Source organism: Orcinus orca, chromosome 3 (genome assembly GCF_937001465.1).
Source record: "Orcinus orca chromosome 3, mOrcOrc1.1, whole genome shotgun sequence".
NCBI lineage: Eukaryota > Metazoa > Chordata > Mammalia > Artiodactyla > Delphinidae > Orcinus > Orcinus orca.
Window position 1 is genome coordinate 58391074 of NC_064561.1, and position 18736 is coordinate 58409809.

At 36.7% G+C, this 18736-nt stretch overlaps 2 protein-coding genes and 1 pseudogene across 13 annotated transcripts in view; 2 read left to right on the forward strand and 1 right to left on the reverse strand.

The window, feature by feature from the left end:
- LOC101285118 (zinc finger protein 300) overlaps window positions 1–18736 on the forward strand; it is a 56913-nt gene that overhangs the window by 21075 nt on the left and 17102 nt on the right. For 10 of the 12 annotated variants that reach the window (XR_007476397.1, XR_007476399.1, XR_007476398.1 and 7 more), the window contains one exon: window positions 5575–6006. The exons of the other annotated variants lie outside the window; for them this stretch is intronic. The gene's annotated coding sequence lies outside the window, so the exon portion shown is untranslated. The remainder of the gene's footprint in view (window positions 1–5574; window positions 6007–18736) is intronic. 12 annotated transcript variants of the gene reach the window in all.
- Window positions 9422–11656, reverse strand: LOC125963935 (protein phosphatase 1 regulatory subunit 12A-like; annotated as a pseudogene).
- LOC117196796 (testis-specific Y-encoded protein 1-like) lies at window positions 11784–12811 on the forward strand. The gene is given in 2 exon segments (XM_049707844.1): window positions 11784–12103; window positions 12106–12811. Coding segments are annotated over 2 exon segments (831 nt in total). The 5' UTR covers window positions 11784–11808; the 3' UTR covers window positions 12642–12811.

The following is an 18736-nucleotide window of genomic DNA, read 5'->3' on the forward strand; positions in this document are numbered from 1 at the left end:
AGTTGAATGAAATGAGAGCCTGAAAATGAAAAAATTATATATGAGTAACTTTATGACACAAGTGGTATTGTAATCAGAAGGGGAAAAATTATCTTTTTAATAAATTGTTCTGGGTCAATTAATCTAAATATAAATAGGAAATGCAAAATGACAAAGTTTCCAGGTAGTTATATAGGAGACTTTTCATAGCCTTAGGATAGGGAAAAATGTTTAACACTGTGCATGAAGAAAAGATTGATAAAATGGCTTATATTAATATTAAAATTTCTTCTGTGTTAAAAGAAGTGATTAGTTTGGAATAAACTTGGATGTATCTAGCAAAATTACATATGCAATTTCTAAACATTTTTAGGAATCTTCTAAAGATATGTTGGAGAAATATTAAGAGATGCATGCTTGGGACTTCCTTGGCAGCCCAGTAGTTAAGACTTCGCCTTCCAATGCAGGGGTGCAGCTTCGATCCTTGGTTGGGGAGCTAAGATCTCACATGTCTCAGGGCCAAAAAACCCAAAACGTAAAACAGAAGCAATATTGTAACAAATTCAATAAAGACATTAAAAATAGTCCACATCAAAAAAAATCTTAAAAAAAAAGAGGTGCATACTTATGTTTATTCATCATAGCACTATTCACAGCAGAAAAAAGACAGTAAACAGCCTGAATGATTATTGATAGAAAATGTTTAAATATAGTGTATCTGCACACTGGGGACCGTGCAACTCTAAAAAGGAATGAGATATGTCTTTTTATACTCTCCATTCATGTTCTTAAATAAAACAAGGCACAGAGAATTACAGTACACTGTCTTCTAAGAAAGACAGGTAGTGGTGGGAACAAGTGGACATATTTTCTTACATATAAGTACAGATGCTGAAAGGAAAGACCCAAATATTAATTAAAATGTTTTGTTCTAAGGTGACTGAACATGGTGGAAAGGATAGTGATATCCCTTAGACCTCTCATGAATGTAACTTGGTTTTGTATAATTGACTTTGGAACCATGTAAATAGTATAAATAGTAACAAAACAAAGTCAAAATGAAGTGACACCTAAAAATTTAGCAAAATGAAACTAAACACGTATAGCATTGGTGGTTAACCATACCGAGAACTAATTTCAAGTAACTTTAAACTGTTTGTCTGTTTTTCCTGGTGGGATATATCATAAGGATAAAGGAATGGCAAAGAAGGTTTTTTTCAGTAAGTGTTCTGTTACTCATAATACTGGTATTGATAATAATATTGGATACATATACAGAGAGAAGAAAAAAAATGAAGGAATGGATCAAATAAATACAGTAGTCCCCCCTTATCTATCTGCGGTTTCGCTTTCTGTGTTTTCAGTTACCTGTTGTCAACCTCCATCTAAAAATATTAAATGGAAAATTCTGTAAATACTTCGTAAATTGCACATCATACTGAGTAGTGTGAAGAAGTCTTTTACTGTCCCACTCCCTGGGACATAAATCATCTCTTTGTCCAGTGTATCCTGTCTGTGAAGTCACTTAGTAGTAATTTCGTTTATCAGATCAACTGTCATGGTATCACAGTGCTTGTGTTCAAGTAACGCTTATTTTACTTAGTAATGGCCATGAAGCACAATAGTAGTGATGCTGGCAATTAAGATATGCCAAAGAGAGGCTGTGAAATGTTTTCTTAAAGTGAAAAGGTAAAAGTTTTTGACTTAGTAAGGAAAGAAAAAAATTGTATGCTGAGATTGCTAAGACCTATGGTAAGAACAAATCTGTGAAATTATGAAGATGGAAAAATAATTCATGCTGGTTTTGCTGTCACACCTCAGACTTCAAAAGTTATGGCCACAGTGCATGATAAGTGCTTAAGTTAAGATGGAAAAGGCATTACATTTGTACAAGAAGATATTTTGAGAGAGAGGCCACATTCAGATAACTTTTATTACAGTATATTGTTATAATTGTTTAATTTTTATTTATTGTCTCTTATTGTGCCTAATTTGTAAATTAAACTATCATAGGATGTATGTATAGGAAAAAACAGAGCTCAATTTCAGGCATCCACTGCAGGTCTTGAAACATCCCCTGTGGTCAAGGGAGAACTACTGTAGTTATGAATGTCTTTAGGAACCAAAGATTTCAGGTGTATGATAAAAAATTACATACCAAAGATGTTAAGTAAAAACCTTATAATCCTAAATTTGTTTTTCTCCCTAGAGTTATTGAGATATAGTTGACATAGCATTATGTAAGTTTAAGGTGTACAAAGTGATAATTTGATACATGCAATATATATTTATAATGTGACATTTACCACAATATGGTTAGTCAACACCTTCATCACCTCACATAGTTATCATTTTATTTTTGTGGTGAGATCATTTAAGATTTACCCTCAGCAACTTTCAAGTATATGATACAGTATTGTTAGCTGTAGTCACCATACTATACAGTATATCCCCAGAACTTATTTATTATATAACTGGAAGTGTGTACCATTTGACCAGCATCTCATCTTCCCTGGCCCTCAGCCCCTGGCAGCCACCAAACTACTCTCAATTTCTATGAGTTTAGCATTTCCATATTTTATATATGTGGGGTCATTGAGTATTTATATTTCTCTATCTGACTTTACTTACCATAATGCCCTCAGGGTCCATCCATGTTGTCACAAACGGCAGGATTTCCTTTTTTCCCCAGTTTTATTGAGATATAACTGACATATAACAAACATTGTATAAGTTTAAGGTATACAGCATAATGATATGCATATATTGTGAAATGATTGCCACTGTAAATTTAGCTAACATCCATCACTTCATATAGCTACAGGTTTTTTTCCTGTGCTAAGAACTTTCAAGATTTACTCTGTTAGCAACTTGCAAACATATGATGCAGTATTGTTAACTATAGCCACCGTGCTGTACAGGAATTCCTTCATTTTTTATAGCTGAATTATATATATATATATATATATATATATATATAGTCATATGTAGTTTTTTAAAATAAATTAATTTATTTATTTATTTTTGGCTGCATTGGGTCTTGGTGGCTGTGCACGGGCTTTCTCTAGTTGCGGTGAGCAGGGGCTACTCTTTGTTGTGGTGCAGGGGCTTCCTTGTTGCAGTGGCTTTTCTTGTTGCAGTGGCTTCTCTTGTGGAGCACAGGCTCTAGGCACACGGGCTCAGTACTCGTGGCTTGTGGGCTCTAGAGCGCAGGCTCAATAGTTGTGGCGCATGGGCTTAGTTGCTCCGCGGCATGTGGGATCTTCCTGGACCAGGGCTTGAACCCGTGTCCCCTGCATTGGCAGGCAGATTCACCACTGTGCCACCAGGGAAGTCCTGTCATGTAGTTATAAAAATGACTATTGTGATTAATGCTGCAGTGAACATGGGGGTGTAGGTATCTCTTCAAGTAGTGATTTCACTTCCTTTTGATATATATGCCCACAAGCAGGACTTTTTTAGAAACCTCCATATGTTTTCCATAATAGCTGTGCTGATTTACATTCATACCAGTAGTGTATAGGGTTCCCCTTTCTCTGCATCGTTGCCAACATGTTATCTGTCTTTTTGATAATAGCCATTCTAACAGGTATGAGGTTAGAATGGTTTTGATTTGCTCTTTTCTGATGATTAGTGATGTTGACAACCTTTTCATATACCTGTTGACCATTTGGATGTCTTCTTTGGAAAAATGCCTGTTCAATTTCTCTGCCCATTTTATAATCAGGTTGTTTCTTTGCTATTGAGTTGTATGAGTTCCTTATATATTTTGGATATTAACTTCTTACCAGATCAATGATTTGCAAGTATTTCCCCCCCTTCCATAGGTTGTCTTTTATTTTGTTGATTATTTCCTTTTCAGAAGCCTTTTAATTAATTAATTAATTTAGATTTATAATTTTTATTTTTAAAACTTTTTATACATCTTTATTGGAGTATAACTGCTTCACAATGCTGTGTGAGTTTCTGTTGTACAACAAAGTGAATCAACCACATGCATACATATATGCCCATATCCCCTCCCTCTTGAGCCTCCCTCCCACCCTCCCTATCCTACCCCTCTAGGTCATCACAGAGCACCGAACTGATCCCTGTGCTATGCTGCTGCTTCCCACTAGCTATCTATTTTACATTTGGTAGTGTATATATGTCAGTGCTACTCTCACTTAACCCCAGCTTCCCCTCCCCTGCCACCCATGTCCTCAAGTCCATTCTCTATGTCTGCGTCTTTATTCCTGCCCTGCCATTAGGTTCATTAGTACCATTTTTATTTTAGATTCCATATATATGCATTAGCATACGGTATTAGTTTTTCTCTTTCTGACTTACTTCACTCTGTATGACATATACAATGGAATATTACTCAGCCCTAAAAAGAAACGAAATTGAGTTACTTGTAGTCAGAAGCTTTTTAGTTTGATGTAGTTCCACTTGTTTATTTTGTTTTTATTTCCTCTGCTCTCAGTGTCATATCCAAAAAAAATCATTGCCAAGACCAATGTCAAGGAGCTTTCCCCCTGTTTTCTTCTAGGAGTTATATGGTTTCAGGTAAATTTAGTCTTTAATCCATTTTGAGATAACTTTTGTGAGTAGTGTAAGGTAGGGGTCTAGTTTCATTCTTTTGAATGTGGATACCCAGTTTTCCCAGCACCATTTAATGAAGAGATTATCCCTTCTCCATCGTGTGTTCTTGAGGAAGATTAGCTGACTGTATGTGTATGGGTTTATGTCCGTGCTTTCTATTCTGTTCTGCTAGTTTATGTGTCTTTTTATGGCAGTACCATTCTGTTGATTACTATAGATTTGTAATATAATTTGACATCAGGAAATGTGTTGCCTCCAGCTTTGTTCTTTTTCAGTATTGCTTTGGCTATTCATTGTCTTTGTGGTTCCTGATGAATTCTAGGATTGTTTTTTCTATGTCTGTGAAAAATGCCAATGGAATTTTAATAGTGGGTGCATTGAAACTACAGATTGTTTTGCTACTATAGACATTTTAACAATATTAAATCTTCCAAGCTATGAACACAGATTATCTTTTCATTTATTTGTGTCCTCTTCAGTTTTTTAAATTGGTATCGTATAGTTTTCAGTTTACAGTTTGAGTTTATACCTAAGTATTTTATTGTTTTTGATGCTGTTGTAAATGGGATTTCTTTTTTTGGCCATGCTGTGTGGTTTGCAGGATCTTAGTTCCCTGACCAGGGATCGAACCCAGGCCTTCAGCAGTGAAAGCACTAAGTTCTAACCACTGGACTGCCAGGGAATTCCCTGGGATTGTTTTCTTACTTTCTCTTTCCAATAGTTCATTGTTTGTATATAGATGAATAACTGATTTTTGCATATTGATTTTGTATCCTTCAGCTTTTCTGAATTTGTTTATTATTTTAACAAGTTTTTTGGTAAAGTCTCTAGTTTTCTGTACAAGCATACTTTGCTTTATCATGCTTCACTTTATTATGTTTTGCAGATGTTGTGTTTTTCACAAACCAAAGGTTTGTGGCAAGCCTGTGTTGAGCAAATCTATTGGTGCCATTTTTTCAACAGTATTTGCTCACTTTTTGTCTCTGTGTCACATTTTGGTCATTCTTGCAGAATTAGAAGTGGAGCCTGAAGATGTGACTGAGGTGCTACAATCTCATGATAAAACTGTAACGGATGAGGAGTTGCTTCTTATGAATGAGCAAAAAAAATGGTTTCTTGAGATGGAATCTACTTCTGGTGAAGATGTTGTGAAGATTGTTGAAATGACAACAAAGGATTTAGAATATTACTTAAACTTAGTTGATAAAGCAGCGGCAGGGTTTGAGAGGATTAACTGCAACTTTGAAAGAAGTTCTGTGGGTAAAATGCTATCAAACATTGCATGCTACAGAGGAATCATACGTGAAGGAAGAGTCAATTAATGTGGCAAACTTCACTGTTGTCTTATTTTAAGAAATTGCCACAGTCACCCCGACCTCCAGCAGCCGCCACTGATCAGTCAGCAGCCATCAACATTGAGGCAAGACTCTCCATCAACAAAAAGTAAGACTCGCTGAAAGCTCAGATGGTGGTTAGCATTATTTAGCAATAAGTTATTTTTAAATTAAAGTATTACATGCTTTTAGATATAATGCTATTACATACTTAATAGACTACAGTATATATATATATATTTTACATCTTTATTGGAGTATAATTGCTTTACAATGGTGTGCTAGTTTCTGCTTTATAATAAAGTGAATCAGTTATACATATACATATGTTCCCATATCTCTTCCCTCTTGCGTCTCGCTCCCTCCCGCCCTCCCTATCCCACCGCTCTAGGTGGTCACAAAGCACCAAGCTGATCTCCCTGTGCTATGCGGCTGCTTCCCACTAGCTATCTATTTTACGTTTGGTGGTGTATATATGTCCATGCCACTCTCTCGCTTTGTCACACCTTACCCTTCCCCCTCCCCATATCCTCAAGTCCATTCTCTAGTAGGTCTGAGTCTTTATTCCTGTCTTACCCCTAGGTTCTTCATGACATTTTTTTCCCTTAAATTCCATATATGTGTTAGCATACGGTATTTGTCTTTCTTTTTCTGACTTATTTCACTCTGTATGACAGACTCTCGGTCCATCCACCTCATTACAAATAGCTCAATTTCGTTTCTTTTTATGGCTGAGTAATATTCCATTGTATATATGTGCCACATCTTCTTTATCCATTCATCCGATGATGGGCACTTAGGTTGTTTCCATCTCCTGGCTATTGTAAATAGAGCTGCAATTAACATTTTGGTACATGACTCTATTTTGAGCATAGCTTTTATATGTACTAGGAAACCAAAACATTTGTGCGACTCACTTTATTGCGCTCTTCACTTTATTGCAGTGGCCTGGAACTTTACCCTCAATATCTCTGAGGTATGCCTGTATATAAGGTCATGTCATCTGCGAACAGAGACACTTTTACTTTTTACTTTTCAATTTGGATGGCTGTTTTCTTTTTTTTTTGATTAATTGCTCTGGCTAGTACTTCTAGTACTATGTTCAGTAGAAGTGTCAAGAGTGGGCACATATTTGTGAGCTTTTCAGTTTTGCTTCTGTTATTGATTTCTTGTTTCATACCACTGTGGTCAGAAAAGACACTTGATATGGTTTCACTCTTCATAAATATACTATGACTTGTTTTGTGATCTATCTTATGATTTATCCTGGAGGATGTCCTGTGTGCCATTGGGAAGAATGTGTATTCCTTTGCTGTTGAATGAAATGTTGTGTATGTGTCCATTTGATTTAAAATGTAGTTCAAGTTCCTTTGTTGATTTTCTGTCTGGATGATCTATCCATTGTTGAAAGTGGGGTATTGAAGTCCTCTACTATTACTGTAGTTTTATTTCTCTCTTCAGACCTGTTAGTATTTGCCTAATATTTAGGTAGTCCGATGTTGGGTGTATATATATTTATAATATTGTATTATCTTGATTAATTGACCCTTTTATCATTATGTAATGAACTTTTTTGTCTCTGTTTCAGTTTTTAACTTATAGTATATTTTGTCTAATATAAGTATAGCTATGCTTGATCTCTTTTGGTTTCCATTTGCTTGGAATATCTTTTCCCATTCTGTAACTTTGAACCTATACATGTTCCTAAAGCTGAAGTGAGTCTCTTGTAGGCAGCATATTATTGGGTCTTGTTTTGTTGTTGTTTTTTAAATCTATTCAGCCACTGTATGCCTTTTGACTGGATAATTTAATCAATTTAAAGTAATTGTTGATCAGCAAAGATTTATTGATGCCATCTTATTGTTTCCTGACTGTCTTGTATTTCTATTTTTCTTTTTTTCCTCTCTTGCTGTCTTCCTTTGTTAATTGATGATTTTCCTTAGAGGTGTTCTTTGATTCCCCTCTCTTTATCTTTTGTGTATCTACGATAGGTTTTTGCTGTGATTATCATGAGGCTCACATAAAATATCTTATTCTATTGTAAGCTGATGATAACCTGGTTGCATACAAAACTACCCTTTACTCCCCCTCATTTTATGTTTTTAATGTAACAGTTTATGTCTTTTTATTTGTATATCCATTAACAAATTATTTTGGCTACAGGTATTTTTAATACTTTTATCTTTTTTAACCTTTCTACTGGAGTTAAGTGGTTAATACACCATTGTATGATAGTATTAGAATATTCCAAATTTGACTATGTACTTACCTTTACAATTGTGTTTTATATTTTCATGTTACTAGCTAGTATCCTTTCATTTCAGCTTAAAGAATTCCTTTTGGCATTTCTTGTAAAGCTGGTATAGTGGTGATGAACCTCCTCAGTTTTTGCTGTCTGGGAAAGTATCTCCCCTTCGTTTCTGAAAGGCAGCTTTGACAGGTGGCTCTTGTTTAGGACCTTGATCCAGTTTGAGGTAATTTTATATATGGTGTTAGATAAGGGTACAAATTCATCCTTTTGCATGTGGCTATCCAGTTTTCCCAACGCTATTTATTGAAAAAGACTGTTCTTTCCCCTTTTAATGGTCTTGGCATCTTTGTTGAGATCATTTGACCATATATGCAAGGGTTTATTTCTGTCCTCTCTGTTCTATTACGTTGGTTTATATGTCTGTTCTTATGCCAATACCACACTCTTTTGATTACAGTAGCTTTGTAATAAGTTTTGAAATCAGGATGTGTTAGACTTACAACATTGTTTTTCCTTTGAAGATTGTTTTGGTTATACAGTGTTTCCTGAGGTTACATATAAATTTTAGGATGGATTTTTCTATTTTGGCAAAAAGCATTATTGGAGTTTTGATGGAAATTACATTGAATCTGTAGACCACTTTGGATATTTACATCTTAACAGTATTAAATCTTCCAGTCCATGAATATGAGATTTCTTTCCATTTGTGTGTTTCTCTAATTTCTTTCAGCAGTGTTTTGTAGTTTTCCATGTACAAGTCTTGTCTCCTTGATTAACTTTAGTCCCGTGTATTTTATTCTTTTTCTTGCTACTATAAATGAAATTGTTTTCTTAATTTTATTCCTGTTTTCATACGTAAATGTTGTGCAGTCACTCAAACTGTTCAATTATCTGTGTATTTTATGCCCTCATAAGATCATGGAAATTCTCTATATTCAGATATTCTATTCATACAATTCAAATCAAAATAAAATTCCCATAACTATCCTTGTACCTTTAAATATCTAGAATCCTGAGCTTGGTGGTAAGAACATAACCTCACGTCTTCATAAAACCCATCGAGAGAGAAGACTTACAATCCTTCTGGGAAAACACTCTTTCCCAACCCCAAAATAATCTCAGATAGGCAGTAGAACACAGTGACCTTCTAAAATGAGGGGGGACAAATTCACATTTTGTGTAATATACACTACAATCAGTAATGCAATTAGTGACCATAAGCTTTCCAATGTACAATTTATTCAAAAGTCTGAAATGTTCAGTGGATAAGGAGACAGTTACATGCTAGAAAGATGTAATATTTTTTGCATGGTTTAATTAAAATATAAAGCTATTTGTCCAAATAAAAGCCATATTCATTATGTACTTGGTTTTTTTTTTTTTAAAGGTCACTGGTACATGTATAGTCTGGATATGCTGGTAGTATCAAAGTCAGTGCCTCTTCCCATGGCAATAACAATGCATTTAACATTAACTCATGGGTTAAATCTGAAAATGACTTCATAGCATTACTTTGGCTAGCACAACAATTTTAGACAACACTCAGATAAATATAGGTATTTGAAATGTGAAGCATTTATCTATGCAACTTAAATTGTGGTTGAAAACTATCAAATGAAAACTGAAAATAAAAGCACTTTACAGTAGAAAAGTTTTGTAAAGATAGGGTACTTTTTAAAGTCTTTATATCACATTGTTAGCAAATTTTGCTTTTAACACTATTATGGAATAGCCTACTTGTGTTAACAGATTTTTGAAATAAGAAAATAGTCAAGTGTGCCACAGGGTTTTCTAAATATCAAGCAACACACACTTATATATACAGCATCACTCAGTACCTGCAAAATGAATGTGAAGATTACAGGGTCTAATCTCTTATTCTACAATAATAAACAACAGAAACAACATCCTACCAGTGAAGGCAGAAAGTAGGACTTAGAAGAATCTAATCTCAATTGACTTTAAAGCATTCATATAAGAAATAAATGCATATTGCACAAACAATGAGAAAAAACTGTTCCTCCAAGCAACTCAGTTCCAGCTGGGGGACAACACAGCATTAGCCTGCACCTAACAACAATCTCAGAAGAGCACATGTTCTTTTCTGTAAATGATAAAGGTATGAAAATATAGAAATGTCTGCCACATGAAGAGTTACAAAGAAAAAATACAAACCCAAACTTAGATGTAAAGCAAAAAAAACTATTGAAAAACTGAAAACTGGCAGATCAAAAAATGCTGAATAACTGTCTTCTGTGAGAGCCGAAAGTTTTTGTTGACACAAAAGTATTTACGTACAACTAAGGCTTGCTGGTTAAATATCTGAGGCATATCTGGCCTTGAACACTTTCTTTATATGCTGGAGTTGTACACAAGTTTTCTCAGTTATTTAAAATAACTAAATGAAAAACCCCACTTCTCAGCAGCTGCATTAACATGAAACAATGACCTCGATACAAGGGAAAAAAAAGAAAAACAAAATGAAACAGAAATCCTAGATAAGTAGGCAATTGGCAGCATATCCAAAAATGATAGCCTCCAAGGATCCTTTCCAGTTTCCAGTGACTTTCAGTTATGGTCCATGGGATTGCAAATATGTACAATTCCGTTACTTGCTGCTTTTTATTTAATTTGGAAAGTTTGCTTATGACTCTGCTCAAGTGCCCATTTTCATCCTTTAGCCTCTGGTTGTCTGCTTTTAGATCTGTTAACATTTTGAGCTCTTCTTTCACTTGAGATATTCTTTTTAGAACTCTCTGTCCCCTTTTTTCCCAACTTCCAATAGTGACCTATCTGCAAATCTTTCTTGTCTCTGGTGGCCTTTTCTAATTGCAGTTTAAGATCTGTCAGTTTCATATATGTATCATGTAGCTATGCTTTCAGCTTTTCATTTTCAGTTCGAATTTGTTCATAAAGCTTTTTAAAGTCAGGTAAGTCATCCTTTTCTAGCCTGCTACTGTAAGTCTTTCTTTTTTTAAAGTAGCTGTATGATCCAGAGCAACCCAGCAAGGAATTAATACCAATCACTAGATGACATAGAACTTGTTTCACATCTAGAAATGGAATCCACCTAAGTTTCTTTCTTATTGGATCTCCCATCTGTATCTGATTGTTGTTCTATTTCATTTTCATCTCTATCTTGTGTCCAAAATGAAACTCCTATAGATCTTCTTTTCTCTCTTGGTCACTGTTGCTCTCTGATTGATTTAGGGTGTGCTTGTTTTCTCCTTTTTCTTCTCTCTTTTCTCCCTCTTTTTCATTTCCTTTTTTTAATCTTCTGGAATACACAGAAGTTATACCTACATGATTGTTTGGCCTGTTTAGATGACTTGAATCGTAGAGTGAACTGTTCATGGTAGAAAGTGAACAGGATGCCCTCACCCCCCACCCCGAGGTCCGTGGCGCAGGGTGACTCTGGTCGCTGGGCCTGCTTGCTCTGCAGGCCACGTGCTGTGCTTCCACCTCCCGCTCCTTCGCAGCTGCCCCAGCTCAGGACCAGGGCCACATGGTGAGTGAGGCGGGGTCTGGGGAAGGCAGTGCTGCCCAGGGACCCTGGGTCATCCTAGTTTTGGGAGGGGGTGCTCAGGAAGCAGGGGCCTGCGGGTCCCCAGGTGCGGTGGGGGAGGTGGGTACAGCACGGACCTAGCTGGTGGGTCAGGCATGGAGGCCACCATCTTCAGGGTGGAGGTCGTGCAAGGTGTGGCCCTGGAGGAGGGAGAGGTGGCGGGGATCCGGGAGGAGTTAGGGCTGCTGGTGGAGGACATCTTGCAAGTGGTGGAAGTGGTGGTGGAGGAGGAGCAGGAGGAGATGCAGGCAGAGGAGCGGGAGGAGAAGCCCCAGGAGCAGGGGCAGGAAGAGCCAGAACTGGAACCCACGACTGCCCGGCCCCTGCTGGAGGCACTGGGGGCCCTGCAGTTAGAGCTGAGCACTCTGAATGCCCAAGCCAGCAGGGCAAGTGCAAGATGAGTCAGAGCCGGAATCCTCAGTTGGATCGCAGAAGGGCCATCATCCAGGGCATTCCTGGCTTATGGGCCGGAGCCATTATGAACCACTCCCAGATATCGGCCATGATCAGTGACCAAGATGAAGACACGCTCAGCTGCATGATCAATTTGGAGGTGCAGGAACTGGGCCATCCCAGACACCACTGCAGGTTGATGTTTTTCTTTCGGAACAACACCTGCTGCTGGAATGACATGATCATTAAGGAGTATCACCTTAGCATTGCTGGATATAGGGCATCTCGTTCCACTCCCGTCCAGTGGTTCTGGGATTATGAATGAGGAGCCCCCAACTGCAGGCAGGACACCACCAGCCTTAACTTCCCCAACTGGTTGTCTGACCACAACTGCCCAGGGTCTAACAGGATTGCTGAGATCATCGGCGAGGAACTGTGGCCCAATCCCCTGCACTACTACCCTAGGGAGGAAGGCCCCACCAGGACAGACCCGGAGATGAAGGTGCCGGGGGAGCCTCAGAGTTTGGCCAAATAGCACAAGAGGCAGGAGGCATCTACAGATGCGGGAGACGCATGGATGTATCTACCTATGCGGTTCTGGTGCCCAGGGGAGAAACTAGGAAAAGATGGCCAGTGAAGGTTCCAGAGAGCTGGGCCCCACATGTGGGGAATGATGCCCAGAGAGACATAAACAAGCTAACAAGTTACAAAAAAAAAAAAAAGAAAGAAAGAAAGTGAACAGGATGGAGTGGTTGAACTTGAAGTGAGTTCTTGTCTGTAAGGCTGATAAATTTTTTTTCTTTTCCATTATGTTTTATTACAGGATATTGAATATAGTTCCCTGTGCAATACAGTAGAACCTTGTTATTTATCCATTCTATATATAGTAGTTTGCATCTGCTAATCCCAAACTCTCACTCCATCCCTCCCCACCCCTTCACCCCCGCTTGGCAACCACAAGTCTGTTCTCTATGTTTGTAAGTCTGTTTCTGTTTCATAGATAAGTTCATTTGTGTCATATTTTAGATTCCACATATAAGTGATGTCATATGGTATCTGTCTTTCTCTTTCTGACTTACTTTACATAGTATGATAATCTCTAGTTGCATCCATGTTGCTGCAAATGGCATTATTTCGTTCTTTTTTATGGCTGAGTAGTATTCCATTGTGTGTATATATATATATATATATATATACCACATCTTCTTTATCCATTCATCTGTCAGTGGACATTTAGGTTGCCTGTCTTGGCTATTGTAAATAATGCTGCTATGAACATACGGGTGCATGTATCTTTTCGAATTTAGTTTTGTCTAGGTATATGCCCAGGAATGGGATTGCTGGATCATATGACAACTCTATTTTTAGTTTTTTGAGGAACCTCCATGCTGTTTTCCATAGTGGCTGCACCAATTTACATCAGCAATGGTGTAAGAGGGTTCCCTTTTCTCCACACCCTCTCCAGCATTTATTACTTGTAGACTTTTTAATCACGGCCATTCTGATTGATGTGAGGTGGTACCTCATTGTAATTTTGATTTGCATTTCTCTAATAATTAGAATGTTGAGCATCTTTTCATGTGTCAGTTGGCCATCTGTATGTCTTCTTTGGAGAAACGTCTATTTAGCTCTTCTGCCCATTTTTTGACTGGGTTGGTTTTTTGTTATTGAGTTGTATGAGCTGTTTATATATTTTGGAATTAAGTCCTTGTCAGTCACATCATTTGCAAGTATTTTCTCCCCATCTGTAGGTTGTCTCTTTCCATTTTGTTTATGGTTTCCTTTGCTGTGCAAAAGCTTATAAGTTTGATTAGGTTGCATTTGTTTATTCTTTTATTTCTATTGCCTTGGGAGACAAGGCTGATAAATCTTATCATATGTTCTGGAGTACTTTTGTTCATATTTATCTTCTCTAGATGTTTCTGCTTCTTTCCTTCTTCCTTCTCTTTATCCTGCTTTCCTTTTCCCCCTTTTTCTTTTTCTTGTTCTCTGATTTGGGTACAATGACTTCTTCATATTGTTTTTTCAGCTTCCTAACGATCCGTCTATGCTGTGTTGATCTTCTAGACTGTCTTGCTTGTCTAGATCTTGCTTTTCTTTGCGTTTCAGACTCTTCATCTTTAATGGGGTGAAATATGACCTTCATGTCTCCTTGACCTCTACTGTGGAGGAAAGTGCCCCCAACAGTTGTAGTCAGGGTTATGTATTGCGAGGTTTTTGATTACTTATTCAATCTCCTTACTGGTTTTAAATCTATTGATTTTCTATTTCTTCATGATTTAGTACTGGTAAGTTTTGAGTTTCTAGGAATTTGTTTCATCTAGATTATTCAATTTGTTGGTGTACAGTTGTTCATAGTACTCTCTTACAATCTTTTTTAGCTCTGTAAAATCAGTTGTAATGTCCCCTCTTTCATTTCTGATTTTAGTTATTTGAATCTCTTCTCTTTTTTCTTAGTAAGTCTAGTTAAAGGTTTGCCAATTTTGTTGATCTTTTTGAAGAACAAACTCTTGGTTTCATTAATTTTCTCTGTTGGTTTTTATTGTCTATTTTGTTTACCTCTGCTCTAATCTTTATTATTCTTTTTCTTCTGGTAGAGCTAGGGAGCATACACTCTTAATTACCATTATACAGTGTTCTATCACTGTAGAATTACACTGTATTATGAGTCTGAGTTCTTAGATGACTGGTTAGATCAGAATTCTCTAAGAGTAGCAGACCTCCATGTGTGATACAACAACACTCCCCTAAGCATTCCTAATTTTCCTTGTTTTATTTCACTTTTTAAATGGTACTTTTGTCATATTGTAATTTATCTTGTTTATTGTTTATTGTCTATCCATTTTGGTAGCATTTAAGTATGAATGGAACAGGAATATTTAGCTGTATTAAAATGATATAGCTGAAGCTATAAAAGAGTGCGTGACACATTGTAGATGTTCACTGAATATTTGCTGAACAACTAAATGATAGAGTGAATGAACAGTTTTACTCATTTAATAACCTGAGTGGAATTACCCAAATTTTTTTTTTTTTTTTTTTTTTTTTGAGGTACACGGGCCTCTCACTGTTGTGGCCTCTCCCGTTGCGGAGCACAGGCTCCAGACACGCAGGCTCAGCGGCCATGGCTCACGGGCCCAGCCGCTCCGCGGCATGTGGGATCTTCCCGGACCGGGGCACGAACCTGTGTCCCCTGCATTGGCAGTCGGACTCTCAACCACTGTGCCACAGGGAAGCCCTACCCAAAATTTTATACATCAGAAAGCTTTTAAGGTGTGGGTAAGTTGGGAGTAAGAAAGATGAGAAGAGAAGGGAAGACCAGAAGAAAAAGGTATTTTCATTTTGGGGAGATAATCTAAATATTTCTTATTTGCTATAGTAATTGGTGAGAGTAGTGATAAATCTGTATACTAGTAAGAGGAGCATTCTCAAAAGCCCTAAAGTGAAAGTGAGTTGAAGAAGAACAAGAATGTCTGAAGTGGAATGAATGAGAGAAAGTGGTTTATAATGATGTCAAAAAAATTGAGGAAGATAATGTAGGGCATTTTAAGGCATGCTGTAGGGTTTTTTAAAAGCAGGTTTATTGAGGTTTAATAGACAAAAAATCGCACATATTTGGTAACATTGGTTTATGTATACACCAGTGAAACTATCACCACAGTCAAGAGAATGAAAACGTCCATCATCCCCCTAAGTTTCTTCTTATCGCTTGGAAATTAATTCCTCTTCCCCAACTGGCTCTCTGCCTCATCCCCAGGCAACGACTGACCTGTTTTCTGCCACTATATTTTCATTTGCATTTTCTAGAATTTGATATAAGAAGAATCATAACGTATGCACTCTTGTTTTTACTGATTTCTTTCACTCAGCATACTTATTTTGAATTTAATCCGATTTTCTATGTGTACCAAGAGTTCATTCCTTTCTGTTGCTGATTAGTATTCTATCGTATGGATGCCTGTGATGGACATTTGAGTTAATTTTAGTTTTTGGTTTTTACAAATAAAGCTGCTATGAACATTCCTGTACAAATGTTTGCATGCACATGTATTGGATGTTGTATGTTGTATTGTGCACATGCCTAATACTTAATTCTCTTGGATAAACATTAGGAGTGGCATGGCTGGATCATAGAGTCAGTGAATACTTAACCTGAGGAATTGCCTGTTTTCCAAAGGGATTGCACCATTTTACATTCCCACTAGCTGTGTGTAAAAGTTCATTTCTCTACATCCTTGCCAGTATTTGGTAATATTAGTTTTTAAAATTATAGTCATTTTAGTAAGTGATTAATGACATCTCATTATGATACCATAGCATTTCCCTGATGACTAATGATGTTGGGCATCTTTTCCTATTCTTATTTGCCATCAGTATATCTTTAGTGAAGTGTCTGTTTAAATCTTTTGGTCAGTTTTAAATAATTTCGTTGTTAGAGGTCTTCATATATTCTGACTGATGGTTCTTTATTAGATATATGACTTGGAAACAATTTCTCCTAGTCTGTGGCTTCTCTTTCTATTCTCTTTAATTGTGTCTTTTGAATACCAGAGGTCCAATTTATCATTTATTATTTTATGATTCATGCTTTTGGTATCAACTAAGAAATCTTTGCCTCATCCTAGGTCACAAAGGATTTCTCCTACATTTTATTCTAGGAGTTTTAGATTTTATATTTAGGGCTATGAGCCATTTTGAGTTAATTTTTTTGTATGTAGTATGAAGAATGGATTAAGGTTTCAATTTAAATTATGGATATCCAATTATTCCAGCACTATTTGTTGAAAAGGTGATTCTTTCCCCCACAGAATTGCCTTTGTTATTGTATCAGTTGGATCTATTTCTGAACTATCTATTCTGTTTCATTTATACATTTTTCTATCTTTACACCAATACCACACTCTTGATTATTGCAGTGTGTGTATAATAAGCCTTGAGATCAGGTAGTGTTAAGCCTCAAAGTTAATTTTTTTTTTTTTTGCTAAGTTGTTTTGGCGATTCTTGGTCCTTTTCCTTTCCGTGTGAATATAAAACTATCCTTCTCATACAGTGACAGTTTTATTTCTTTCCTTGTCAGTTTCTCCTCTAAAGCTTGCTGCTGTTTTGAATAGATTGCACTGAACTTATAAGTCAATTTGCAGAATTAGACATTATAAAAATAATGAGCTGACACATGAATGTGATGTAGCTCCTTTAAGTCATTCATTTCTGTTAGCATTGTTTTATAGTTTTCAGTGTACAGGTGTTTCACATCTTTTGTCAGATTTGCCCCCAAACCTTTCATACTTAAAAATTCTACTGTAGATGTTTTAAATTTTAATTTCTGGTTATTTATTGATTGTATATGGAAGTACAACTAATTATTGTATATTGATCTGGTATACTTCAACCTTCCTGAGCTTACTAATTAGTTCTAGTACCATTTTTTGGTAGAATACATTGGGTTTTCTGCATGGAAGATCATGTTATCTACAAGTGAATGTGGTTTTACCCTTTCCTTTCCCAACCAGACGGTTTTAATTTCTTTTTTGCCTTATTGCACTGACTAGAAACTCCAGTACAATGTTTAATAGAAGTTGTGGGAGTAATTCCTTCCACTTTTTTCTTCATTGTCAAGATTGTTTTAGCTATTCTAGGGCCTGTTTCTTTCCATGTAAGTTTTTTTTTCAAAACAAGCAACTTTTTTTTTTTTTTTTAATGCAGTACGCGGGCCTCTCACTGTTGTGGCCTCTCCCGTTGCGGAGCACAGGCTCCAGATGCGCAGGCTCAGCGGCCATGGCTCACGGGCCTAGCCGCTCCGCGACATGTGGGATCCTCCCAGACCCGGGCATGAACCCGTGTCCCCTGCATCAACAGGCGGACTCTCAACCATTGCGCCACCAGGGAAGCCCAACAAGCAACTTTTTATTGAAGTATAGTTGATATACAGTGTTGTGTTGGTTTCAGTTGTATAGCAAGATGATTCATTTATATATATATATGTATTCTTTTTCAGATTCTTTTCCATTATAGGGTATTACAAGATATTGAGTCTAGTTCCCTGTGCCATACAATAGGTCTTTGTTGTTTATCTGTTTTATATATAGTAGTGTCTATCTGTTAATCCTAAACTCCTAATATATTCCTCCCTACCTTTCCCCTTGATGACCATAAGTTTGTCTTCTATGTCTATAAGTCTATTTCTGTTTTGTAAATAAGTTCATTTGTATCTTTTTTTAGATTCCACATATAAGTCATATATTATGATATTTGTGTTTCTCTTTCTGACTTACTTCACTTAGTATGATAATCTCTAGATCCATCCTTGTTGCTGCAAATGGCATTATTTCATTCTTTTTTATGGCTGAGTAATATTCCATTGTATATATGTGCCACATCTTCTTTATCCATTCATCTGTTGATGGACAGTTAGGTTGTTTCCATGTGTTGGCTACTGTAAATAGTGCTGCTATGAACATTAGGGTGCATGTATCTTTTCAAATTAGAGTTTTCATCTTTTCTGGATATATGCCCAGGAGTGGGATTGCTGGATCATATGGGAACTCTATTTTTAGTTTTTTTAAGGAACACCGTATAAATTTTAAAATAATTTTGTCTAAGTCTACAAAAATCAAAACAAAACTTGCTGTC